General features: G+C 39.0%; 2 protein-coding genes and 2 pseudogenes across 16 annotated transcripts in view; 3 read left to right on the top strand and 1 right to left on the bottom strand.

The window, feature by feature from the left end:
* The window catches only part of EFCAB5 (EF-hand calcium binding domain 5), a 188,083-nt gene extending 164,435 nt beyond the window's left edge, over positions 1-23,648 (bottom strand). For 5 of the 11 annotated variants that reach the window (XM_042966611.1, XM_042966607.1, XM_042966606.1 and 2 more), the window contains exons 1-2: positions 21,513-21,919; positions 20,335-20,428 (exon numbers count right to left, since the gene is read on the bottom strand). The gene's annotated coding sequence lies outside the window, so the exon portion shown is untranslated. Of the gene's footprint in view, positions 1-20,334; positions 20,429-21,512; positions 21,928-22,348 lie in introns of those variants that run through there. The other 6 variants (XM_042966610.1, XM_042966608.1, XM_042966609.1 and 3 more) reach the window with 6 other exon arrangements.
* On the top strand, positions 11,140-11,718 carry LOC102963443 (annotated as a pseudogene).
* LOC102954903 lies at positions 13,894-14,513 on the top strand (annotated as a pseudogene).
* Positions 22,152-27,383, top strand: part of SSH2 (slingshot protein phosphatase 2) — a 254,643-nt gene continuing 249,411 nt past the window's right edge. Inside the window, exon 1 of one of the 5 annotated variants that reach the window (XM_042966620.1) lies at positions 22,152-22,379. In XM_042966620.1, coding sequence (XP_042822554.1) covers positions 22,317-22,379 — 63 coding nt within the window. In that variant the 5' untranslated portion in view covers positions 22,152-22,316. The remainder of the gene's footprint in view (positions 22,380-27,383) is intronic. The other 4 variants (XM_042966619.1, XM_042966621.1, XM_042966622.1 and 1 more) reach the window with 4 other exon arrangements.

Here is a 27,383-nt window from a genome sequence, read left to right on the forward strand (position 1 = left end):
ATTGACCTGCATGCTGCTGGCTTGACTCTCATTACCAGCCTCTACTGCTGGGCATATGCCATGGCAAGCTCCTGCAGTCCCACAGATATATGCCAACAGCCAACATCTGAATAGCTGTTGATGGGTCTGAACTGAACCCTAACCCCTGTCATTGGTCTGAACAGCCCCTCTCACTTGCAGTTAACCCTATGGTTGTACATCTGCAAGACGCCAGCCTCAACTCCCATCACTGGCCTCCCCTGACAAATGCATGCCTACAGCTGGCCCCAATGGTTACACATGTACACACTGACAACCAGGGCCCCTGCAGGTGCCTGTGTGCCTGCAGTTGGCCCCAGCCTCTGCTGAAGGACCTAGCCTTCACCACTGCACATCTGCCTGCAACTGGCCCCTGCAGCCACCCCCCTCAACTAGCCCCATAGCTAGGAGGGTGCACACCACTGGCTATGGTCACCATCACTGTCTGGCATGTCCCTAGCCACTAGACTGGAGATGCCATTAAAGAATCCAACAGTCCTTGCAGACATTGTGGACTGCCTGTAGCTCCCACAAAGGATCATGTAACTGACGTTATGGACCACAGCTTTTGGAGCCAATGAGACACCATGCCACCTCCACCCATACCCATCTACACATGCTACATGCCCTCACACTTGGTATCCTGCAGTACTAGACCATGGGTCACAGCATGTGCCAAAATGCCCCCAACCATAGGTGAAAGTCTTTCCTCACCAAACTCATTCCATAAAATCTGGAAGAGATAACTGCTTCTTCAAATGCACAAACACCTATGAAGGTGACAGGGATCACAAAGAATCAGGGAAACATGAGACCACTAAAGGAATGTAGTAAACTTCTAGTAATGGACCCCAAAGAAGTAAAGATTCATAAACTACCTAACAAAGAATTCAAAATAATTGTATTAAAGATGCTCAGAGTGCTAACAGAGAACACAGATAAACAATTTGATGAAGTAAGAAAAACAATAGAAGAATGAAATGATAAATTCCACAAAGAGAAAATATAAAAAAGAACACCAGAAATTTCAGAGCTGGAGAATACAAGGACTGAAATGAAGAATTCAAAAAAGAGCTTCAATAGCAGATGAGACCAAGCAGAAGAAAGTTAGTAAATCTGAATACAGATTATTTTATTGAAGTATAGTTGACACACAATGTGACATTAGTTTCAAGTGTACAACATAGTAATTTGACAAGTCTGTACATTATGCTATGTTCACCACAGGTATAGCTATCATCTGTTACCATAAAATGCTATCACAATACCACTGACTATATTCTCTATGTTGTACCTTTAATTCCTGTGACTTATTCATTCCATAACCAGAAGCCTGTATTTCCCACTCCCTTCACCTATTTTGCCCATCCCTCAATATCCTCCCCCTGAAAACCATCTCTTTGTTCTCTATATTTATTAGTTGTTTCTGCTTCTTGTTTATTTGGGGTTTTTTGTTTGTTTGTTTGTTTTTTAGATTCCACGTATAAGTAAAATCATATGGTATCTGTCTTTCTCTGACTTCCTTCATTTAGTGTAATATCCTCCAGGTCCATCCATGTTGTCACATATGGCAAGACCTCATTCTTTTTTATGGCTGAATGATATTCGTGTGTGTGTGTGTGTGTGTGTGTGTGTGTATGACATCTTTGTCCATTCATCTGTCAATGGGTGCTTGGGTTGCTTTCACACCTTGGCTTTTGTGTATAATGCTGCAATAAACATAGGGGTGCATACTTCTCCTTGAATTAGTGTTTTCATTTTCTTTGTGTAAATACTCATTAGGAACACAGATCATTTGAAATGATCCACTCAGAGAAAAGCAAAGGGGAAAAAAATGAAGGGGAATGAAGAAATCCTATGGGATTGATGGGACGCCATTAAGAGAAACAACGTATGTATTATGAGAATCTAAGGATAGAGAGAAAGGGGCAGAAAGCTTATTTTAAAAAAATATGCCTCAGAACTTCCCAAATCTGGGGGCATATTTGCACATTCAAGTTCATGAAGTTGCAAACAAATTCAACCCAAAGAGATCTTCCCCAGGACACATTATAATAAAACTTTCAAAAATCAAAGACAAAGATAAATCTTGAAAGCAGCAATAAAAAGAAGTGTGCTACTTATAAAGGAACTCCATAAGACTATCAGTGGATTTCTTAGCAGAAGCCTTAAAGGCCAGGAGAGAGTGGGGTGATATACTTTAAGTAACCAAGAACACTCTATCTGGTAAAGTTTTCAGAAATGAAGGAGAGACAAAGTCTTTCCCAGTCAAACAAAAGCTGAGGTTAGTTCACCACCACTAGAACTGCCTTATAAGAAATGATGAAAGGAGTTCTTCAAGCAGGCATGAAGAGACACTAATTAGTAACATGGAAACATGAAAATATAAAACATATTGATAAATTTAATTATATAGTCAAATTCAGAATATTCCAATACTGTAATCTGGTAGTGTGTTAATCAGTTAATTCTAGTATAAAGGTTAAAGGACACAAGTATTATAAATAACTATGGCTACAATATTTGCTAATGGATATATAATATAAAAAGATGTAAATTGTGGCCTCAAAAACAAAATGGGAGGGGTGCCTGGGTGGCTCAGTCAGTTAAATGTCAGACTCTTGATTTTGGCTCAGGTCATGATCTCATGGTTCATGAAATCAAGCCCCACATCGGGCTCTGTGCTGACAGTGTGGAGCCTGCTTGGGATTCTCTCTCTCTGTCTCTCTCTGCCCCCCTGCCCAAATAAATAAATTTTTTTTAAATGGGAGGGTAAAAGGGTAGACTCTTTGTCTGTAACTGAAATTAAATTGTTATCTGCTTAAAATACACTGTTGTATCTATAAGATGTTTTACGTAAGCCCTATGGTAACCACAAAGCAAAAATCCACAGTAGATGCACAAAAGATAAAAAGAACGCAATCAAAGCATACCACTATGGACAATCATCAGCTCACAAAGGAAGGTGGTAAGAGAGGAAGAAGGCAACAAAGAACTATGAAAACAGCCAGAAAACAATTAACAAGATGACATGATTAAGTTCTTCCCTATCGATAATTACTCTAAATTCATATGGATTAAAATTTCCATCAAAATGCAGAGTGGCTGGATGGATGAAAAACAAGACCCAACTATGTGCTGCCTAAACAAGAGACTCACATCAGCTTTTAAGGACACACATAGGCTCAAAGTGAAGGGATAGAAAATGATATCACATGCAAGTGAAACCAAAATAGAGGAGAGGTAGCTATATTTACATCAGACAAAATAGACTTTAAGCCAGAAGCTGCAACAAGAAACAAAGAAAGTCATTATAGAATGATAAAGGGGTCAATTCATCAAGAATTATGGGTTTCAGTGTTAACTGAATTCACATCCCAGCCAAGCTACTCATGTGAAAATTGGGGCACTGATTGGGAAGAAGGACCTCATTACAAATTTCCAAGATTTAGTGGAACTAGGAGACTAATAATCTCAAACCCCTGAGTCACTCTAGCCTCTCTTGCAAATGGAGGCAGTTTGTCCTCCTGTATTTGTGGAGACTAGCCTTCACTAAATTGAAAACCTTGTAAAAATCTCATCTGAGGCAACTGCCTTGGTAGGGACTCCCATTTTCCTGAAGATTCACCACAACCATCTCTTACTTCTAGTAGACTCATAACTACAGTCAGATGTTCAAATGCCCCAGCAGGGCAAATACAAAGTCTGACCAGGAGGAAATAGCTTTTACAGCAAAAGACTCTCAGGATTTGCATATATAGTGACAAAAATCCAGGGAATATGTGAGAGTATACTATAAGGGAGTTAAAACAAGGAGCACAGAATATAATGTTGAGTTGGTTAGAATTTATTAATATGGGTACACTTATCAGACATTAAGGATTTAATGTTCTAGCATCTACAGCTGTAAGTGATGCTAACCATTTATTTGGTAAACTCACTGAAACTTGGACTCCACAGTGGCCCGTGTTTTAAGTTGAGATACTGGAACATCCCTGGCATCGTGTAGGAAGAAATCCAAAGACTTAGGAAGACAGGAATGTTGGAGTATATTTATCACATTTTGGCTTGCACATCCACTCCCTCCAAGTATATCCTCTGAGAGGATTCTGGGAACATCCCCTTACCAACACACTGAAAATTATATTAGTGAGTGGGAGTATTTACATCCTTGAAAAGCTCTATAGTGGCTTTCTTCTGTAGGTTAGGCATGTGGGATGATCCATTTCCGAGTAGCAGAAGTTAAACATTAGTGTTTAATCACCAAAGACAAAGCAGGCACATTTACTATAAAGAGAAGTAGAAATATAGGGGCACCTGTGTGGCTCAGTAAGTTGGGCATCCGATTTCAGCTCAGGTCAGGATCTGACAGTACATGAGTTCGAGTTCCGCATCGGGCTCTGTGTTAACAGCTCAGAGCCTGGAGCCTGCTTCAGATTCTGTGTCTCCCTCTCCCTGCCCCTCCCCTGCTCATGTTGTGTCTCTCTCTCTCTCTCTCTCTCTCAAAACTAAGTAAACATTTTTTAAAAGAGAGAAGTAGAAATATAGTGGTAATCAGATGCTTTTTTGACACTCACCAATCTTTGTGGCTAAATGATTATGATGGTTGTAGGAATAAAATAGATGACCAGCCTACTGAAATGTTGGTCACCAACATTTAGTATAAAAAATCCATATATGGTAGCCAAAAATATGACTTTAGTCACCACAGTAGAAAGTTCTGACCTCTTACCAGTTACCAGGCCTAAGCCCCATAACTGAAGGCAAGGTTGCATCCCCTTAAAGGAGGCTACTGTAGCACTGCCATTAGTATATACTGAAAATCTTCCTCCAAGTCTTCTTTACAAGGAGCTGTGGCCATCTCCTAAAATGACTGTGTGCCAGGGAAAAAGAAACATTCAGGTTTTTCAGGGATTTCTAAACATTGGCACTAAATTGATGTTAATTCCTGGGGACTCTAAATGCCACTGCAGCCCACCAGTTTAAGTGTGGGCTTTGTGGTGCACAGGTGAGAAACTGAGTCTCTCTCTCTCTTTATGGAACAGCTTAGGATCATTTAATTACAGTTCTCAGAACCCTTGTTTAGGGGCTTATGAGTATAGAGGTTGCTGCTAGTTCCTGGTTGCTAGAAATCTCCAGTCCTCTACAGTTAAGGGGACTTGTCCAAGTGGAGGTTAGTGCCTCATACTCCACAGCCAATGTTGTAGCTGACTCTGGGCTGGTGGGGTTTGTAGAGTCATGAAAGAGTGGGGAGGAATATGTGGAGGTCTAAGAACATGGCTGTGGTATTCCTAGAGTTGCTACATAAACAACTGTAATTGCCTGTATCTTGTTTAAGAAGGCATTGTATGCTAGAAGACAAAAAAAAAAAAAAATGTTACGATAGCACCACAAAGAGGGTAAAGAGGATGGTCTGGTGAGAACCTAGAAACTTCTGGAGGACACCTGAATCTTCACACTGATCTTTCTCCATTCTGACATCTGCATGGACATGGAAGACTTTGCTTGCTGGGATGTCTAGCAAAGTAATACTGAACTGCACATGGCCCAACATCAGGGTCTCAGGAAGAAGTATTGCTGCAATGCCCATGACCTGACTTGGGGTCCTTTAAGATTAGCACCATTTCTCCCAGTGGTGATGAAGAGTTTGAACACAGTTGAATTGGGGTCAATTGGTGAGTTAGGTCTTGAGGTCGTAGCTGAGTATTAATCTTGATGATGCATTGACCACCACCTGGTTTCCCTAAGGGAAAGAAATCCAAAGGGATTTTTGCCTTTACAAAAAAAGGCAGAAAGTAAAAATAGCATTCAGCGTTTGTTTTGAGGCAAGTCATTTTAGAGGCAGCATGCATCCTAAGCTCCTTCCCAGGAGCCACACTCAGCTCAGCATTCAGCAACCGTAGCTTTGAACTGTGTCTGAAGCATCTGTGCTTTATCTCGACATATATTGTGCATCCATTAACAAGGTGTGTCCTGAGGAAACAGAAAAGCCTAAAAGAGTTGATTTTTTGGGGTCTAGGAATGTTCAAAATTTTTTGCCATATAAATAAATGGTAATTGCTTCTTTGCTTTATGTCATTCTGGCTTGCAGAAGGTTTCACAGGAATGTCATACTTTCAGACAGTGGGGAAAACCTGTACTTTCTTCACTTGGCTTCCAAGATAACAATACTTGAGTTTTTCTTTCACTTCCCTAGTCGTTTTTTATGTCTCTCCTGTTGGTTACTCTTCTTTTCTTAGAGTTCTAACATCGGAGTGCTCCCAGAGCTTAGTCCTTGCACCTTCCTTTTATTTTTTAAAAGTTTTTAATTCCAGTTAGTTCACAGTGTGATTTTAGTTTCAGGTGTACAATAAAATGAATCAACAATTCCATACATCACCCAGTACTCATCACGACAAGTGCATTCTTTAATCCCTATCACCTATTTAACCCATTCCCCACCCCACAATCCCCCCGAGAAATTGAGTCTTAACTCAAGTTTGAATCAGTGGATTAAGTAAATCCACAGAACCACTCTATAGTGATTTCATAAGTTCCTGTGTGTATAATTAGAATAGATACATGGTAACTGGCAGAATTTTCAGTTTAGAATTCCAGATCAGAATTTCTGATCGTGAAATAAGGAGGCTTATAGTATGAAGGGTCAAGTTGTAGCCCTTGGAAATTCCCCTCCCCCACATATACATATACCAGGAGAGTAAACAAAAAATATTGTTTTCCTGGGATGACAGAATGGGGATTTACAGAGATTAGTAACACCAATAAAGATTTGAAAGCAGCAGGGAGTGATGAAACCTATCTCATGCCAACTTAACTTGCCCTTTTGGTCTGTGAAGAAGGTAGATGGATTTTGGAGAATGTAGATTATTATAAATTTAATCAGGTGATGTCTGCCTGCAATTGCAGCTGCTTTCTGCATGTAGTATCTTTAGTGGAGCAAATCAACGTACCCCCTGCTACCTGGTATGCAGCTATTGACCTAGCAAATGCTTATTTCTCCATAAAAATTGGTAGAGAACACCAGAAGCTATTGGCTTTTACTAGGCAAAGCCAACAATGTAACTTCACTGTCTTGCCCCAGGGCTATGACAGTTCTCCTGCTCTCTACCATGATGTAGTCCACAGAGATTTTGAGCATCTTGACCTTCCAATCAGCATTGACTTGGTCCACTACATTGATGACATTATACTCATTGGATATGAGGCGCAGGAAGAAGCAAGGTCTTTAACTATCTTTATGAGATATATGCAAACCAGAGGATGTATGTATGTATGTATGTAAACCCCATTTCTGGTACCAGTTTTCACATCAGTCAAATGCCAGTTACTACATCGTTATCTCAGCTCTCAACTCACCCTTTTGTATTATTCTTTGATGCTGGAGCTGGGACTCTGAAAACCACATTTCTTTGCCTTGCCAGGTGGTCCTGTTAAGCTCTGTTAACTGGTGGCACCAGAGGGAGAACCCGAGACTGTGGGAGGGCAAGAGAATTGTTCCTTCCTGTCTACCTCAAGACTGCCTCCTATAGCCTTTTGGTTTCTGTGTGCTTTATGCCAGCAATGGTTCTTCATCCTGGTAGCAGCAGGCCCTTTCTGCAGCAACAACTGAATCCAGTTTGTAGTTTTTCTACAGTTTTGTCATTTCATCGACTCAAAGACATCAACACCAGCCAGCCATTGTTCCTGCCTTAGAGGTCTGGGTCCCACAGAGTCCCTCCATTAAGCTCAGGGACACCGACACCAACTGAGCAGCATCTTCTCATACATCTGAGTTTCAACTGAGGGGTCACTCCTCTGTAAGTTTCTTCCTTTGCTTCATTTTTTTTCCCCCAGCTCTAGATGTGGTAACATTTGCTCCCTCTATAATACCTTGGATTTCTCTTTTTAGCTTTGTAGTCACTTCCTTCACTTTATATCTGGGTAACAATTCTTGTTAAATTATGTATTCATGGCACAAAAACAGACACTCAGATCAATGGAACAGAATAGAGAACACAGAAATGGACCCACAAACCTATGGCCAACTAATCTCTGACAAAGTAGGAAAGAACATCCAATGGAATAAAGACAGTCTCTTCAGCAAGTGGTGCGGGGAAAACTGGACAGTGTCATGCAGAAGAATGAACTCAGATCACTTTCTTACACCATACACAAAAATAAACTCAAAATGGATGAAAGACCTAAATGTAAGACAGGAAGCCATCAAAATCTTCAAGGAGAATGCAGGCAAAAACCTCTTTGATCTTGGCCGCAGCAGCTTCTTACTCAACACGCCTCTAGAGGCGAGGGAAACAAAAGCAAAAATGAACTACTGGGACCTCATCAAAACAAAAAGCTTCTGCACAGAGAAGAAACAATCAGCAGAACTAAAAGGCAACCAACAGAATGGGAGAAGATATTTGCAAATGACATATCAGATAAAGGGTTAGTATCCAGAATCTATAAAGAACTTATCAAACTCAACACCCAAAAAACAAATAATCCAGTGAAGAAATGGGCAAAAGACATGAATAGACACTTCTCCAAAGAAGACATCCAGATGGCCAACCAACACATGAAAACATGCTCAACATCACTCATCATCAGGGAAATCCAAATCAAAACCACAATGAGATACCCCCTTCAGAATGGCTAACATTAACAACTGTCAGAATGGCTAACATTAACAACTCAGGCAACAACAGATGTTGGCGAGGATGCGGAGAAAGAGGATCTCTTTTGCATTGTTGGTGGCAATGCAAGCTGGTGCAGCCACTCTGGAAAACAGTATGGAGGTGCCTCAAAAAACTAAAAACAGGGGCGCCTGGGTGGCGCAGTCGGTTAAGCGTCCGACTTCAGCCAGGTCACGATCTCGCGGTCCGTGAGTTCGAGCCCCGCGTCAGGCTCTGGGCTGATGGCTCGGAGCCTGGAGCCTGTTTCCGATTCTGTGTCTCCCTCTCTCTCTGCCCCTCCCCCGTTCATGCTCTGTCTCTCTCTGTCCCAAAAATAAAATAAAAAACGTTGAAAAAAAAAATTAAAAAAAAAAAAAAAAAAAACTAAAAACAGAACTACCCTATGACCCAGCAATTGCACTACTAGGCATTTATCCAAGGGATACAGGTGTGCTGTTCGAAGGGACACATGCACCCCCATGTTTATAGCAGCACAATAGCCAAAGTATGGAAACAGCCGAAATGTCCATCAGTGGATGAATGGATAAAGAAGATGTGGTATATATATATACAATAGAGTATTACTCAGCAATCAAAAAGAATGAAATCTTGCCATTTGCAACTATGTGGATGGAACTAGAGGGTATTATGATAAGTGAAATTAGTCAGAGAAAGACAATCATACGACTTCACTCATATGAGGACTTTAAGACACAGAACAGATGAACATAAGGGAAGGGAAGCAAAATAATATAAAAACAGGGAGGGGGACAAAACATAAGAGACTCTTAAATATGAGGAACAAACAGAGGGTTATTGGAGGGGTAGTAGGAGGGGGGATAGGCTAAATGGGTAAGAAGCATTAAGGAATCTACTCCTGAAATCATTGTTGCACTATATGCTAACTAATTTAGATGTAAATTAAAAAAATAAAATTAAAAAATTATCTATTCAAATAACTGGTATGATTTCCATTTCCTATATGGACACTATTGAAGTTAGTAACAAATTATTAAAGTTTAAGAAAAATTACAACCAGGTGAAGGCAATACATGACTCGCTCATACTCTAGCTATTATATATTCCACCTGTACTAATTAATTTATAGTCATGTTACTTTGTAATATAATCACTTCAAATGTAAGGAATTGAATTATTAAAAACAGAAAGTATGATTTCTTTTTCCCCGTTTTAACCAGCTTAGCTATATAAACCATAGTCTTTTAAGTGACACACTTCATTTAGTACATAATAAATGAGTTACAGGTGTACCGCAAGATAGTTACCTATCCAGCCCTATGAGGGCCTGAAAGGACTGGAGTCATTGGTGCCTCTACATAATTCACCCCTGGCCAAAAGCAATTTGTTCGAAGGATTCTCAGAGAGTAGCCCAAAATAATCAGAGACTGATGATCCACTCTAGTGTCCCCCATGGTCCCATAGGAGGCAAGCATAATTAAGAATTTGCTTTATTAAAGCAAGTATCCTTTAATAAAAGAGCAAAGCCAAGGAGTATTCTACTACCAGGGCATCACCTTCCAAAGCCAGTTGCAGTGAGTATTGCTGCTTGTCATAAACACTGAGCTTTAGAGCTGCTGGAAGAGTGCATGTTCCAGGTACCCAAGGGGCAGGACTCACAGCCTAAGGTGTGGCCAGGAAACACAGGGAGGCCTGCCAGATACTCCTTATGGACTCAACCCCCAATATCTCTCTTCCTATATATTGAATTCTTCCTTTTCTTCATGGCTGATATGCCCTTTTAGTTACATACAAATTAGCTGCTGGATTTTCATTTTAATAACATAGTCATACTCTGCAAATTAGAGTTTGACCATTATTTTATAATATATAATTGATATGAAAAAGTGGATTATGAAACCAGTCATGTTATCATAAGATATTGCCACCTTACATTTGCCAGTAGGAAAAAAGTAAGAGTGATTAGTCAAATATAATTTATACTTGTAACTTTTTAATTGTTGTGAAAATTATTTTAAATTTATCACTTAGTTGCATGAATTATATTCTCATCAATAATGACTACCAAGTGATCATTGTTGAATTGTCTTGTTCAGGAATTATGTGCAGTCATTTTAATCATAAGACTCTACATTTCTTGTGAGACTAGTTTAGTGGTGAGCAACTCCTTTAACTTTTATCTGGGAAAATCTTTATCTCTTCTTAAATTCTGAATGATGACCTGAAATGTTAAATGGAATTCCTCTTTCTATTTGTTTTTGGTTTTTGTTTACAGGGAATTTTTTAGTACTTCACTGTGGGTGCGATGGCCAAGGGGCTGTCTGGGGTCTACTTTTGGGAAGGTGCTGAGGTGGGACTGGCTGGGAAGATGCCAGTGATGGTTTTATGACAGAAAGTGCCTTAATTTCAGTAAGTTGCTGGATCAGTGTGGGAACCAGGAACTCAAGGCTCCTGGAGGAATTGCTACACCCCCAGTGTATGGTCAGCTGTTAGGCTTTATAATGACATGAATAATGGAAGATATCTTTGGAAAAGGATACTATAGAATCTGTAAATTCTGAACTTGGGGGAATTTGGTCAGTAGGACAAAGAATCTGGAGAGAGATTTTCCTGGAATCTACATGACCTTCAACGCACACCAGTGGTCTGAGATGGTCTGGCCAATCATAGAAGCACTTAGAGATGCCACAAAGAGAAGAGCCTTCACCCTAGTCTCTCAAGCCTACACCTCCATAAAGAGCCAATGACTTTGCAGCCGTTGTCAGGCTCCTGTGGAAGAGCCTGTGAAAGGTACATTAGAACAAGGATGGCAAGCCCACTTCACCACAAGAATGTTTTGCCCAAAAAACCAGTTGCAGGGGCCCTGGATGTTTCCTTCAACTGGATCATTCCCTCATCAGAAACTGCCCCAATTCCACCAATCCCCAACAAGCAGCAGTTAGCCAGACTGACCAATTATGTGGCTTTCATCAAAAGCTGATATATCATTCTGAATTCAAGATCCACCTTCAGAATCCTGTATACTGACAAATATAGAAATGTAAAATTTTTATTTTCAATTTATTGGATGGATTAGCACCCCAGCATTCCCTACTGAGTATGTGATAAAATACATATATAAAGTATATTATATGTATTTTGTCCTTAAACATTATGCTGAATAGTTGTTGAAACAATTTTTGTTTTGTAATATTTGACAATTTGGATGGAGCCCGTCAGTATTATGCAGTTTATATTTCCTAGTGACTATAAAACACAGATTTCCTGCTTCATGTGGGACAGTGGTTGTCAATTGTTTGTTCCTGCCGCAGCACAGCACACCCCCCAGTCTGCACCGATGGTTAAGAGTTACAGTGATTCATGTGGGATTTGAGAAAGACTGCCCCCAGAGGCAGTATCTGAGCTGCTGAGGATTCCTATCCACCCTCTTCAGAGAATGTGCTCTCCTTTCTCCTCACCTCCTGAATATCACACACAGAATGCTGAAATGTAGATGAGGAACAAAAGACCATTTCCTCAGTAAAGCAGTGTGTTAACTTCACATCGTTTCCTGATAGTGTTAGTACATCCAGTGTACTGGCAGTGGAGGGTTTGTCATGAAAATGTGACTATTTAAGACCCTCAGGAGACATATTAGATGTAATATTCCTTGTAGGAGCAGGGAAATGTAGGGTGGAAAGCATTATACTGGCAAAGTTATTAAGATAAGTGATACACTTTGCCCAACTGTCCTGCAGCCTACTGGTTGCTTATATTTATCCTTTGGTTCAAGTTCTGCCTTTTGGAAAAAGAGTGAACAAGTCTTTCAGTTTTTGTGTGATGCCCTCTGAATATTTGGAGATGTTCATTGTATCTTCAGGTCATCTCCCCACACCCCACTTAATTTATTCTGCATTTGTTCAATAAATATTTATGAAAAAATAAAATAAAGGGAATTATTTAAATGAAAAGAAAAGAACATAAATGGAAGAAAATTAAGAAAAAACTTCACTAGTAAAAGCAAACATATAATAAAGGTAACAGATTAATCACTTATAAAGTCAGTAAGGAGGCTAAAACACAAAAATAATAAAATCAATTATATCTACAAAAAAGTAGTCAAGGGATACACAAAATAAAGATGTAAGATATGATATCACATACATAAAACATGCAGGGGGAGTAAAAATTTAGTGCCTTTAGAATGTATTCTTCAGCATACATGTGAACTCAAGTGACCAACTTAATATAGACCGCTAATACACATGTTATATATGAACCCCATATGTAACCACAAATTAAAAACTTATTATACACAAAATAAAAAAATAAACCTGAGCATAACACGAAAGTAAGTCATGAAACCAGAAGGAAAAGTAAGGAGGACAAGAGGATAAGAAAGGAACAAAGAATTAAAAAACAACCAGAAAACAACAAATGGCAATAAGTACATACCTATCAATAATCACTTTAAATGTAAATGCTCCAATCAAAAGACATCAGGTCACTTAATGGATAAAAAACCAAAATGCACCTATATATTGTCTATGATACTTCAGACCAAAAGACACATACAAATTGAAAGTGAAGGGATAAAATAATGATATTCCATGCAATTAAGGTGGAAAAAAGGTAGCAATATTTACATCAGACAAAACAGACTTAAAAACAAAGACTGTAACGAGAGAAAAAGAAGGGCATTACATAATGATAAAAAGGAATCAATGTAAAAACAGGATTGACACTGTAAATATCTATGCACCCAACATGGAAGCACCTAAATACAAGCAAATATTAATAGATATAAAGGGAGAAATTGACAGTAACACAATAATAGTAGGGGACTTAAATACCCCACTTACACCAATGAATATATCATCTAGACAGAAAATCAATAAGGAAGGAGTGGCTTTGAATAACCCATTAGATCAGATGGATTAACAGATATGTACAGAGCATCTCATCCCCAAACAGTAAAACAGACATTCTTCTCATATGCACACGGAACAGTCTCCAGCATCACATATTAGTCCACAAAACAAGTCTCAATAAAAAGATTGAAATCCTATCAAGTATCTTTTCTGACCACAACAATATGAAACTAGAAACAAGGAAAGAAAACTGGAAAAAACACAAACACATTGAAGCTAAACTACATGCTACTAAACAACCAATGGTTAACAAAGAAATCAAAGAGGAAATCAAAAAATACATGGAGACAGACTTGCAGGTGCCACCATCCCAGAGTCGCCCATGCCACCCAGTCATGGTCAACCCCACTGTGTCCTTTGACATTGCTGTGGATGATGAGCCCTTGGGCCGTGTTTCCTTTGAGTTGTTTGCAGACAAATTCCAAAAACAGCAGAAAACTTTCATGCTCTGAGCACTGGGGACAGAGGATTTGGTTATAAAGTTTCCTGCTTTGACAGGATTATTCCAAGATTTATGTGCCAGGGTGGTGACTTTACATGCCATAATGGCACTGGATCCAAGCCCATCTATGGGGAGAAATTTGATGAGAATTTCATTCTGACACACATAGGTCCTGGCATCTTATCCATGGCAAATGCTGGATGCAACACAAATGGTTCCCAGTTTTTCATCTCAGTGGTTCGATGGCAAGCATGTGGTCTTTGGCAAGGTGAAAGAGGGCATGAATACTGTGGAAGCCATGGAGCACCTTGGGTATAGGAATGGCAAGATCAGCAAGAAGATCACCAATGCTGACTGGACAAATCTAATAAATTTGACTTGTGTTTTATTTTAACTACCAAACCATTCCTTTTATAGCTCAAGAGTACATCCCTTCACCCCTACCTGCTTGAAATATCCTATAATCTGTGCTCTCACTGTAGTTCTATGGGTTCCATATTTTCCTCACTCCCCTCCAAGTCTAGCTGGATTGCAGAGTTAAGCTTATGATTATGAAATAAAAACTAAACAACAACAACTAAAGTACATGGAGGCAAATGAAAATGGAAACACAATGGTCCAAAATCTTTGGGACACAGCAAAAGCAGTTCTAAGAAGAAAGTTTATAGTCTACCTTGAGACACAAGAGAAAGCTCAAAACAATGATATAAACTTACAACTAAAGGAACTAGGAAAAGAACAAGCAAAGCCTGAAGCTAGTAGAAGAAAGAAAATTATAAAGACTAGAGTGAAAATAAATGAAAGAGAAACGAAAAAAATCAATAGAAAAGATCAGTGAAACCAATGGCTGGTTCTTTGAAGAGATAAATAGAATTGGATAAACTTATACAAATCCATTAAGAAAGAAAAAAAGAGAGGATTCAAATAAATAAGATCAGAAATGAAAGAGAAGAAATAACAACCAACACTACAGAAATACAAAGGATTATAAAATAAAACTATGAAAAATAATATGCCAACAAATTGGACAACCTAGAAGAAATGGATAAATTCCTAGAAACATACAATCTTCCAAATGGAATCAGGAAGAAATAGAAAATTTGAACAGACCGATTTCTAGTAATGAAATTGAATAGGTCATCAAAAAACTCCCAACAAACACAAGTCCAGGACCTGATGGCTCCACAGCTGAATTCTACCAAACATTTAAAGAAGAGTTAATACTGGGGCCCTCAGGTGGCTCAGTTGGTTAAGCGTCAGACTCTTGATTTAGGCTCAGACCATGATCTCACGGTTCTGACAGCGCACAGCTGGCTTGGGATTCTCTCTCTCCCTCTCTCTCTCTGTCCCTCCCCTGCTCACTCTTTCTCTCAAAATACATAGTAAATATATATATCTTATATAATATATAAAATATTTAATGTTGTTATATTATATATTAAATACATTATATTTTATATATTTATTATATAATATATTATAAATAATATAATTTATAATTATTATACATAATATTAATATAATATTTAAAGAAGAGTTAATATCCATTCTACTAAAACTATTCCAAAAAATGAACAGGGAAGAAAACTTCCAAATATATTCTATGTGAACAGAAGTACCCTGATATCAAAACCACAAAAAGACACTGTGCCTGGGTGGCTCAGTTGGTTAAGTGTCTGACTTTTGCTCAGATCATGATCTCAGAGCTTGTGAGTTCAAGCCCCACATCAGGCTTTGTGCTGACACAGCACAGCCTTCTTCAGATCCTCTGTCTCTGTCTCTCTCTGCCCCTACCCTGATCACACTTGCACGTTCTCTCTCTCTCTCCCCAAAATAAATAAACATTGAAAAAAAAAATTTTTAAAGACACTGTAAAAAAAACTACAGGCAAATATCCCCAATGAACATAGATGCAAAAATCCTCAACAAAATACTAGCAAACCAAAACCAAATTCAACAATACATTGAAAGGATTATTCACCACAGTCAAGTTGGATTTATTCCAGGATGGTTCAATATTCACAAACCAATCAATGTGATATATCACATTAACAAGAGGGAGGATAAAAACCATGTGATCATTTCAATAGATGCAGAAAAGCGTTTGATAAAATACAATATCTGTTCATGATAAAAACTCTCAACAGAGTAGATTTAGAGAGAACACATCTCAACATAATAAAGGCCATAAATGAAAAACCCACAGCTGGCATTATATTTAATGATGAAACTGAAAGCTTTCCCTATAAGATCAGGAATAAGGATCTCCATTCTCACTACTTTTATTCAACATAATACTGGAAGTCCTAGCCACAACAATCAGACAAAAGAAATAAAACGCATCCAAATTGGTAAGGAAGTAAAACTATCCCTATTTTCAGATGACATGATACTTTATATAGAAAACCCTAAAGACTCCACCAAAAAACCATTAGAAGTAATAAATGAATTCAGTAAAGTTGCAGGGTACATAATTAATATACAGAAACCTGTTGCATTTCTATAAACTAATAAGAAAGTAGCAGAAAGACAAATAAAAAAAATACTCCCATTCATAATTGCAGCAAAAAGAATAAAATACCTAAGAATAAATTTAACCAAGAAGGTGAAAGACCTATACTCTGAAAATATAAGACACTGTTGAAATAAACTGAAGATAACACAAACAAATGGAAAGATATACCATATTCATGGATTGGAAGAAGCAATCTACAAATTCAACATAATCCTTATCAAAATACCAATGGCATTTTTCACAGAATTTGAACAAATAATCCTAGAATTTGTATGGAACCACAAAAGACCCTGAAAAGCCAAAGCTATCCTGAGAAAGAAGAGCAAAGACTGCAGGTATCACAATCCCAGATTACAGGATATATTACAAAACTATAATAATCAAAACAGTATAGTAAAACCACAAAAACATATATAGAGATCAACAGAACAAAATAGAGAACCCAGAAACAGACCCACACTTATATGGTCAATTAATTTTTGACAAAGGTGGCAAGAATATGCAATGAAGACAGTCTCTTCGATGTATGGTGCTGGGGAAACTGGACAGCTACTTGCAAAGGAAAGAAACTGGATCACTTTCTTATCCCATTCACAAAAATAAACTCAAAATGGATTAAAGACCTAAATGTGAGACCTGACACCATAAATTCCTAAAAGAAAACATAAGTAATAGACTCTTAGACATTGACCTTAGCAACATATTTATGGATATGTCTCTTCAAACAAGGGAATCAAAAGCAGAAGTAAACTATCAGGTCTACAACAAAATAAAAACCTTTTGCACAGCAAAGGAAGCCATCAACAAACCAGAGAGGCAACCCACTGAATGGGAGAAGATATTTGCAAACAATATAACCAATAAAGAGTTAATATCTAAATTATACAAAGAACTTATATAAGCCAACGCTAACAAAATTATACTCTGATTAAAAAATAGGTAGGGGCACCTGGGTGACTCAGTCAGTTAAGTGTCCAACTTCAGCTCAGGTCATGATCTCATGGTTCTTGAGTTCAAGCCCCACATCAGGTTCTGTGCTGACAGCTCAGAGCCTGGAGCCTGCTTCAGATTCTGTGTCTCCCTCTCTCTCTGCCCCTCCCCCACTTGCACTCTCTCTCTCAAAATAAATAAACATTAAAAAATTAAAAAAAAAAATAGGCAGAGGACCTGACTAGACATTTTTCCAAAGACATACAGATGGCCAACAGACACATGAAAAGATGCTCATCATCACTAATCATCAGGTGAAGACAAATCAAAACTACAGTGAGATATTGTCTCACACCAGTCTTAATGGATAGTATCAAAAGATAAGAAATAACAAGTGTTGGTGAGGACATGGAGAAAAGGGAACCCTTGTGCACTGTTGGTGGGAACGTAAATTGGTGCAACCACTATGGAAAATATTACAGAGATTCCTCAAAGAATTAAAAATAGAACTACCATATGATCCAGTAATTCTACTAGTGGGCATTTACCTAAAAAAAGTGAAGACACCAATTTGAAAAGATATAAGCACCCCTATGTTTATTGCAGTATTTACAATACCTAAGATATGGAAGCAATCCAAGTATCCATCTATAGACAGATGAATAAAAAAGATGTGATATATATATATACACATATACATATACATATTTATTATTCAGTCATAAAAAAAGAATGGAATCTTGCCACTTGCAACAACATGGATGGACCTGAAGAGTATTATGTTAAGTGAAATAAGTCAGACGAAGACAAACACCACATGATTTCACTTATATGTGGAATCCAAAAAACAGAACAAATAAACAAAAAGCAGAAATAGATTCATAAATATGGAAAACAAAGTGATGGTTGCCAAAAGGGAGGGAAATAGGGGTTCAGGTGAAATAGGTGAAAGGGATTAAGAAACTTCCAGTTACAAAATAAATAAGTCATGGAGATGAAAAGTATAGCATAGAGAATATAATCAATCATATTGTAATAATGTTTTTAAAAACCCTACGTAAAAAACATTATGCTTATAGAAGCAATCTCAAGTTTTTCATTAAATTTTTGAGAAACTTTATTTGGAAGTTTATACAAATTCAATATTTAATATCCTGAATGTTTTCTTTTCCTCATTATATTATATAAATACAAGTATTTTCACCATGCCCCATTATAGTTGCCTCCCAATCTCCTTTAAATTTATCCCAGTGTGCTATACAACTATTATTTCTATGGATGTCATGATATGAAAAAAGGTTCAGAAGCACTGCTTTAGCTTTAGATAGGACTCTTTACCTGGGGCCTCTCAATGGATTTCAGTGGGTGTGTGAAATGCGCACATATATCTTTCTTGAGAGATAGTTAATACTTTTCATAAGTTCTCAAAGCTTAAGAACCAAGTGAAGAATTTCAAAAGTTCCCCTATAATTTCATCCCCAAAGAAGTGATGTTACAAGTTAAGGGTTAAAGGAATTCCAATAGCACAACTAGGCCTCCATTATCACAGGTGGGAAGAATAAAGGTGCTATAAATAGAACTAGGAGGACTTCTGTCTCCTGCTCCCTCTTTTGGGACTCCTGCTCTTGGCCTCTCTCTTCTTAAATTCAACTAACATATTAAGAGGATTCTAGGGTCTTTTCTCTGTTAGAAGTAAATACTTCCTCAGATCACCAGAAAGTACAAACCAGGGTGGAATCCAGGGAAGACAGTATAGATTTCAAATGCTCACATTTGATCTAGCTCTGCAGCCAAAGCCTGAAAGGCAATATTGTAAAATGTATATTTGCCCAGACCTCTTCCTCTGTGTTTCTAAAGCACTTTGCACATAACTAGACTTCTCCTATATATGTGTCTCCCTTGGGGGCCTAGCAGAGGTGACAAAATCCACAGTGCCACTCTGCCATACTGTCATTATTTGGTGTGTTTTTCCCTAACAGGTTTTGAGCCCCTGAGAGATAGACTTTTATTTTGTTTTTAAAACAGTCTCTAGTATAAAATATACACTCAGTATTTTCTCAATTAATGACAAATAAATTAATGAACACGCACCATTAATTTCCAAATCTTAGTTTCCTTAAAAGGTTATATGCCAGGAAGAGATACTTCCTCTGTAAATTAATAAATTAATTTCCTGATACAAATAAACTTAATGTGAATCTGGGTACTTTATAATCCCAACTTTTTTATAATCCCAATTTTGACCAGGATTTTATCTTCTCAGATATGTTTAATAGAGATGTTCTATATCTTCCTACAGATGACACATCTCTTGACCACTGATCTACTTCTCTCACTGTTGAGAAAGGCATGAATCATATGTCTTTTTAGCCCTTTTTAGTCCCTTTTTGCTTGATGCTATTTTCTACACATAGGGTACACTCAGCAAAAGCTGACTGAACTTGGAACAAACTTCAAACAATAATAAAGTTATCTTAATTACATACAAGGCTTCACAGATTATATAGGAATTTACCATGCATTATCTCATTTGATCACAAGAATCCTGTGAGTTAGAGCTCCATTGTAGAAACCAATGCTCAAAACGTTTAAGCCATTTGCATAAGGTTTTACAAACTGGAACTAGAAGCCAGGTCTTCTGACTCCTACAGTAGTGATCTTTCCCACTGGGAGATTAATGGAATTCTCTCATCTGCCAAAAGAATTTCTTAATATTATGTTGACACAAAACTAGATAGGCAGTGTTGCTATCCTGAGTCAGTAAGAAAATCAACATACAAGTACATTAAGACCTATTGATCTGTATATTTTTTCTAGAACAATACTTTGGCTTATAAACCACGTGTTTCATTTGAGTTCATTCAGCTTTCAGCTATGTATATTTCTTACCTATGCATACAGCTTCCTGTGTGGTCTCCTAAGCATTGGTTCAAAGTTCTTACTTCTGAACTTTGTCTTGTCTTTTCCTGTTTACTTCGCAGCTCTGGGAAAAACACAGATTGTTTAATCTGTGAACCATACATCTTTGTTTAATTTTCGTCTCGCAGGCACTCTTGACCACCACCAGGGGGCAAAAGCCTACCAGCTGGCTTCTCAGCAATTCATTCTACACAGGACTGTACAGTACAGGGACCCTTAGTGTCTGATTCTTGATGGAACCTCCCTGCTAATTATTTCAACCGCAGGGCCCCAGGGAGAGAACAAAGGCTCAGCACAGAGGGCTCTAGTGGCACTTAACCATACAGCAGCCAGAAGGAGCACATGACAGTCCTGTCAGTTTAAAGGAAGCAATGAAATCCAAGAGAGTTTGAGTGACAAACAGGAGGAGGTGGCTTTAATAACTGCAAACTCCTTAATGTGTGTGTTTCCTCAGTTTTGATACATATGGTGGTATATTCCAGAGCGTCCACTCAAATTGAGAAATAGCTTTGTCAACTCTCTTTCTCTGTGTAAACAATCAATGATATTTGCATAGTGAGACTTCCCCCCTTTTTAAATCTTGATTTTTCATTACTTTCTTCGCTTATGGTCTGCTAATGGTTTATCTTTTTTTTTTTTTAATTTTTTAACGTTTATTCATTTTTGAGAGAGCGAGAGCAGGGGAGGGGCAGAGAGAAAGGGAGACACAGAATCCCAAGCAGGCTCCAGGCTCTGAGCTGTCAGCACAGAGCCCTATGTGGGGCTGAAACTCATGAACTGTGAGATCATGACCCAAGCCCAAGTCCGATACTTAACCGACTAAGCCACCCAAGCGCCCCATGCTGACGGTTTATCTTTTAGATTGTTCCTTTAAAATATTTAATAACCTACATTTCACATTTGTCTATGAAATAATGAAATCTAGAGCCGAAGGAGAAAAAAAAAAAATCTCAAAGAGCAAATGCTTTTTAAGAGAATTTCTTCCCAGCGGGAAGCAAGTGGGAGGTAAATAGCAGGTTGGACCCTTATAACTCTGTGAGCCCTGCTTTCTCGGCCTCCCGGGCTCATACAGTCTCTCTCACCTCAGGAATAATGAATGAGTGAGTCCTTAGGGGCCAGGGTAATAGAGGAAGTGTGAGGGTACCTACCATGAAGCTTCTCAGGGTATAATATGAAAAAGCTTTCTTTCTTTCATGAAGTCGCATCATAAAACATGGACTCTGAGATAGAGGGTGGTACAGCTTTGAAAAAGCCCCCGAGAGCCGGGTCAAAGGGGGATAAACTCGTCTCCTGGTCGCGCCACGAGGGTCTCCAGTCCAGTAAGTCTCACTCACGCCTAGCGAAAGCCTTTGAAGCCCCGCGGAGCCCTTTCCCACCAGACAACGTGTTTGCCTCAGGATTTTCACCTCAGTTTCCTTTCTCTAAGATCGGTTAAGCTGCGCGCCCCCACCTCATAAAATGGTCGTCTCTCAGGAGTGGGGACTCCAAAGGCTCCCAGAACCGGGGCCCCTCCCCCCATCCCAGTTCACAGCCTCCGGGCGCGGGCAAACCGCGCGATTCCAGAGCAAAGGAGGAAACCCAGGAAGGGGCGGCGGTCAGAGGCGCAAACAACCGGCCGGCTTCCGGCAACTCAAGGGTTACGGCGAGGCGGCGGCGCGCGCCGAGGGGAGAGGCGGTTGCTGACAGGTGGCGCCTGCGCACTGGGAGCGCTCATTGTGCCCCGCTGCTGCCGAACCGCCCGCCCGCCCGCCCGCCCGCCGCCCGTTCGGCGCGTCAGTCGGCGAGAGTCCGGTGGTGGGTGCGGAGCCTGCGGCCGTTCCCTCGGCCTCTTCCTCCTCCCCGTTCCCCTCACCCCCCTCCCACACCCCTTTCCCCATCCCGGCTCCGTCACCCTCCCGCCCCCCATACTCAGGACAAGAATGCCCTGCCCGGAACAACCTAGCAGCGCCTAGATGGCTTTGGTCACGGTCCAGCGGTCGCCTACCCCCAGCACCACCTCCAGCCCCTGCGCCTCGGTGAGTCCCACCCGGCGGCCGCTCCGCTCGCTTCTGTCACTGCGGCTCCGCTTTGCCTCAGCGGGTCCCGCCGAGCGCCACTGCGCACGCGCCGCGCCGCTTCCCAGGCCTTGGCACTCGGCTGCCGCGAACCCCCCACACCCCCCATCTTTAAGACGAGCTACGGGACCTACGGGACGTTGGTTTTTGCCCCCATCACTCTGAACACCTGGCTCTCACAGTCCTCGCCCCGAACCCCCACCCCCGTGGCATGCTTTCCTACGGCTTGAACACTTCCTTTCGCGAATGAGTCATTCTTGCTTTTCACCCTCCCCCTTCCTTGTACCCTCTGTTGCTCTGCTGCAGGGAGAGGACCATGGGACTCCTGCGTTGCCCCTAACACACACCACATCCCTATACCCACACCCATTTCATGGACTCGTTCAGTATTCCCACCCTGCAACCCCTTCTTCAGGCTCTCCGGGGTATGTGCCTTCCCTCTAGTCACTTGCTGTCTTTCTTGGGCTCTGGTACTGTTTGGGCTTCATTGGATTGCTGAGCTGGTAGTTACTCCTTGGTTTCTTCCCTCCTCTCCAGCAGAGAGGTCTCTTTCTTGGACGTCTTACCTTTTCTCTAAGTAGTCCTGAAGCATCTGGCGCTGTTTGATAACCAGGGCCAATTCATTTACATCTTACAGGTATTAATGCCTTGCACTCATTGCTCATGATCGTTCTTGTTCTTGGGTCGTGTTTGTATGCTTCAGATGCGTATGCCAGTGAAGCATGCTTCCAGAAGGAAAATACCCAATAACCAGCCTTTTCCTGCTGGGCCCTTCTTTGACTTGGCTCCTAGCCCCACCTCCATCCCTTTACACCCCACTCTTTTAGGCTTTATTCTTGAAAATGCTTATTTAAAAAATAAAATATTGCGTCAGTGGGGCGAAATGGGATCTTTAAAACATGCAAATGTTGTAGAAGGAAATAGAATGAAAATAATGAGCAACTGGAAAAGCCATCTTGAACTTCCTACAGAATTGTAATTTTTAAAACTGTGTTGGTGGATTTAGTAGTTTCAAGTTGCCAAAAGGTATTCACTAAACACTGTACCACCCTTCACTGTAAAACATCAGGTTATTCTTTATATTTATATGTTCACTGAGCTGTGGGCTTTGATATCTTGAAAATACAGTGACTTGTGATTTCAACATAGTTTCCTGAATTTCAAAATTTTGTTCTGTATAGTGGTGGTTTCTTTTTTTTCTTCCCCTGAGCTTTCTTGTGAATTTTGTGTGACCAAATTGACAATTATATCCTAATTCTAGAAGTGATTATATTTCGGGGGTTAACTTGTATTGTTGCAGAGAGCAGAACTAGGATCGTTGGGTAGAAGTTCAGGGAGGCAGATTTTCAATGATTGTAAGGAAGAAGAATCTTGTAACAGTGGAGTGGACTGCCTTGCAAAAATAGTGAATGTCCGTTGCTTAAAGTATTAAAAGAAAAGATGGAGGACCTTTTGCCTGGAAGTTAGTATAAAGAATTCCTGCAGTGAGGGACTTCTAAGGCCTTTTCCAACTCTTAAGATTTTGTGATTTGAGAATAGTTGCACTTCAAAGGTGGTAAAACGTTTTTAAGGTCCTCTGAAGACAAGTATCATAGGATAGAAATTTAGTAAAATTTATTTATATGTAGTACTTTATGCTAGATTTTGGAAAGTTAACATTCCATCAGACCATTTTACTTCTCTTTACTAGTAAACCCTTTGAGAATAGTGGTCACCAGGTGTGATTTTGGCTGAGAAAGCAACTGAAAGTTAGTAGAGTCATGCAAATAAATACACTATAAACCAGTATTATAGTAACATCATTTCCCCTGGGCATTGTTCAAAACAGTTTATGCTATAATAATAACATACATACATGTATCGAGTTATCATACTAAATTCCTTGAGGTGAATGATTAGTATACAATAAGGCCATATCTACTTGATATGACTTAATTAGCCAAAACTTAGTTATTAGAATATTGAGGTATAGTAATAGTCACTTTTGAGATAGGTAATTAAATTGATCATGTGGTAAGCTCAGTTGTTGAGCTGATATTTCTATGTCTACTTACCATGGTAACTTGGTTATTTCAGTTGTGTATGCATGGCCCTCGGAATCCTGGGATGTGTGTGTGTGTAACACTCAATAGTGTTTGTATGACTGATAAGCCAGTTACCTTTCCCTTTAAATTGTCTTCCTATTTCACTTCATCCAGCGCTGTGTTCAGCAGAGTTGTCTTGTGGTTCTTGTATTCCGATATTTGGCTGCTGTCTGACCTGCATATATTTGCTCTTGCATCTCTTGCTGCATGAATAGGTTAAGTTGTTTGTTTTAAAAGTAAAAGAGAGCAAAAAGAATCTAGAGAACCATGAAAGTAGAGATTTAATTTTGTGAGACTGGAGATTTAGATTTTTTAATTAATAATTTTAAGCATTTCATTTTACTTTTTCACTGTGGTGTAGGACATTTTAATACTGTCAGCTTTTCAATATTCATTTTGGGGATTAAAAAAATCTATTGATCATCTACTGGGTATGTGTGGCTGTTATAGATACTAACATGTATAAGACATTGACCCTGTCTATCAGGATCATGTAATCTTGGAGGGGGCAGAAAGAACAAATGTGAGATGAGAGGGTAGAAAAGGAGAGCGAGGGAAATGATACCGCATGTGTATGAATAGCTGGTTTGTAATGGCCAGTATTGTCTGAATTCAGATTAAGATAAATTCACTACTGGCAATAGTAGAAGTAACAGTATCTCACATCTCTTGGGTTTTTGTCTGTGCCAGGCATCATGCCAAGTGCTTTACGTGGATTAACTCATTTACTCCTCACAATATGTCCAAAGGAAATTGCTATTATCCCTATCTTACAGATGAAGAAACTGAAGCAAAGAGCCATTAAGGAATGTGCCCAGTGTCACTTAGCTGTTGAAGATTTGTCTAACTTTAGAATTTTCCATCTGGTAATCAAAGAAAAGTACACATAGTAGGTGGATCTCAAACTAGGCCTTTAAGGATGGGTAGAATATTTATAGGCTGGGATAGAAGCTGGGAAGTAGAGAGTATTCCAGGTGGAGAGAAGCTATATTCCCAACACTTACAGGCAGAAAAGTACAAGGCATATCTGAAGGACTTAACTAGACCAGTTTGAAGAAGGATTTCTTTGGAAGAGTAGTAAGAGATAAAGGTGAAGAGGAAGCTGGGACTGCATAGAGACTCCTGAGCTTAGGAGGTTGAACTTGATGGGGAAGGTAATGGAGAGTCTTCAGAGGTTTTGAGCAGATATAATCACAGTGGTGTTTTCAGAAAATTGATCTGGCAGCTGTTGCCAGAGAGATTTGAGAGAGGCAAAGGAAGGCCATGAGTGGAACCAGAGGCTATTGTGGTAGCTCAGGTGTAAGATAAAAAGGCCTAAACTGGGGATGTGAACTGGTAGTGGAAAGAAAGGGACAGATGTGAGGGATTATGGAGAAAACACAAAGGGCCTGGGAACTGACTGGATATAGGGGAGGAGGAATCAGAGATGCCAACTCTTGGAATGTATTGTTCTTCTAAGATAATAGATGTTTCCTAATTAATAGGAAGCAATTTAAGAATTATCTCTTTCCTTCTTTCTGGTATGAATTTTATGAGTGGATACCTATGTTGATCCAGGGTCATATAAACATAATGAAATACTATAAAAATATTTTACTTTTGTGTAGTGCTTTATACTTTTCAGAGTGTTTTTGTGTTTGTGATCTACTTTAAGTCTAGAGCAGCCTTATAAGTTATGCAGGACAGGTACCAAGGTTAAAAGACTTACTGAAGGTTACAAAACTGGTTGGTGTAAGAACCTGCACTAGAACTAAGTTCCTTGGCTCCTAGTCCACATTTCTTTCCATGGTGTGAAACAGCATATGAGTTTCTGATCCTGAGAACTTGACTGCCAGTATAGTAAAGAAATCAAGACTTAAGATACAATCAAGAACTCCTCTTTGCAGTTCATTTATATTGTAAGCTTAACTAGAACAGAATCATCTAGGTCTGTGCAAATCATTTTTAGGTGATACCCTTATTTGAAGCCTATTATCTCTTAGTTTATACATAATTCCTAAAACTTGGATATTTAGTTTTCTTACTCTTAGAAGATTATCAACAGCAAAAAAGGAATGGAAAGTGTGGCAAGTGCTGCTAAAGACAGGCTGCTAATAGTTCTGGGAAATGATAGCTGATGGTTTTATAGCAAGGGAGGAAGAAGATGATTTCTAAATAGCTGGCATAAGAAAAAATTTGGCAGTTATGAACTACTTAATGTGAGGACAAATCCCTCTCTAAGATGACCCTGAATAATCATAATAAAGCTTCATCTTATTTTCTCTTCATTTAAGCAGTCAGGATTGAGTGAATTGTACTTTTAGATAGACATCCATCCAATTCTCACTGAAGTTTTGATGTTTATAATGTACATTTTAATTAATCAGGAAATTTATTTACATATATGATACTTGATAAATAAGATACTATTAAATTACTTATTTATTATATATATTCAAATATGACTGCATCTTTCCCCAGAGAAAATAAAACCATAGCAAATATGAAATTGATTTATCTGAAGTATAAATACTTAAAAGTGATGCCTTTAAATTTTTAAAAGCTTTAGAAACTTTCTTACACTGTAGAAATAATACATGGGCAGTGTAGGAAATTTTAGAAAATATAGAAAAGCACAGAAAAGATAATAAAATATATGTGTTCTATCTATCTACCTATCTATTTATATATGTGTTATATCTGTATATATATAACATAGCTGAAATGCTGCTGTGTATGTAACTTCATATATATATATTTTTTTTAAGTTTGAAATAAATCATAGATGTAGTACCATATCACTCAAATGGCTGCATTGAGCAGTTATATTATAACTCATTCTAACCATTCCGTTATTAGTAAACATCTGATTTTTTCCAAATTTTTTTTATTGCTATTTTAA

Source organism: Panthera tigris, chromosome E1, assembly GCF_018350195.1.
Source record: "Panthera tigris isolate Pti1 chromosome E1, P.tigris_Pti1_mat1.1, whole genome shotgun sequence".
NCBI classification, from domain to species: Eukaryota; Metazoa; Chordata; class Mammalia; order Carnivora; family Felidae; genus Panthera; species Panthera tigris.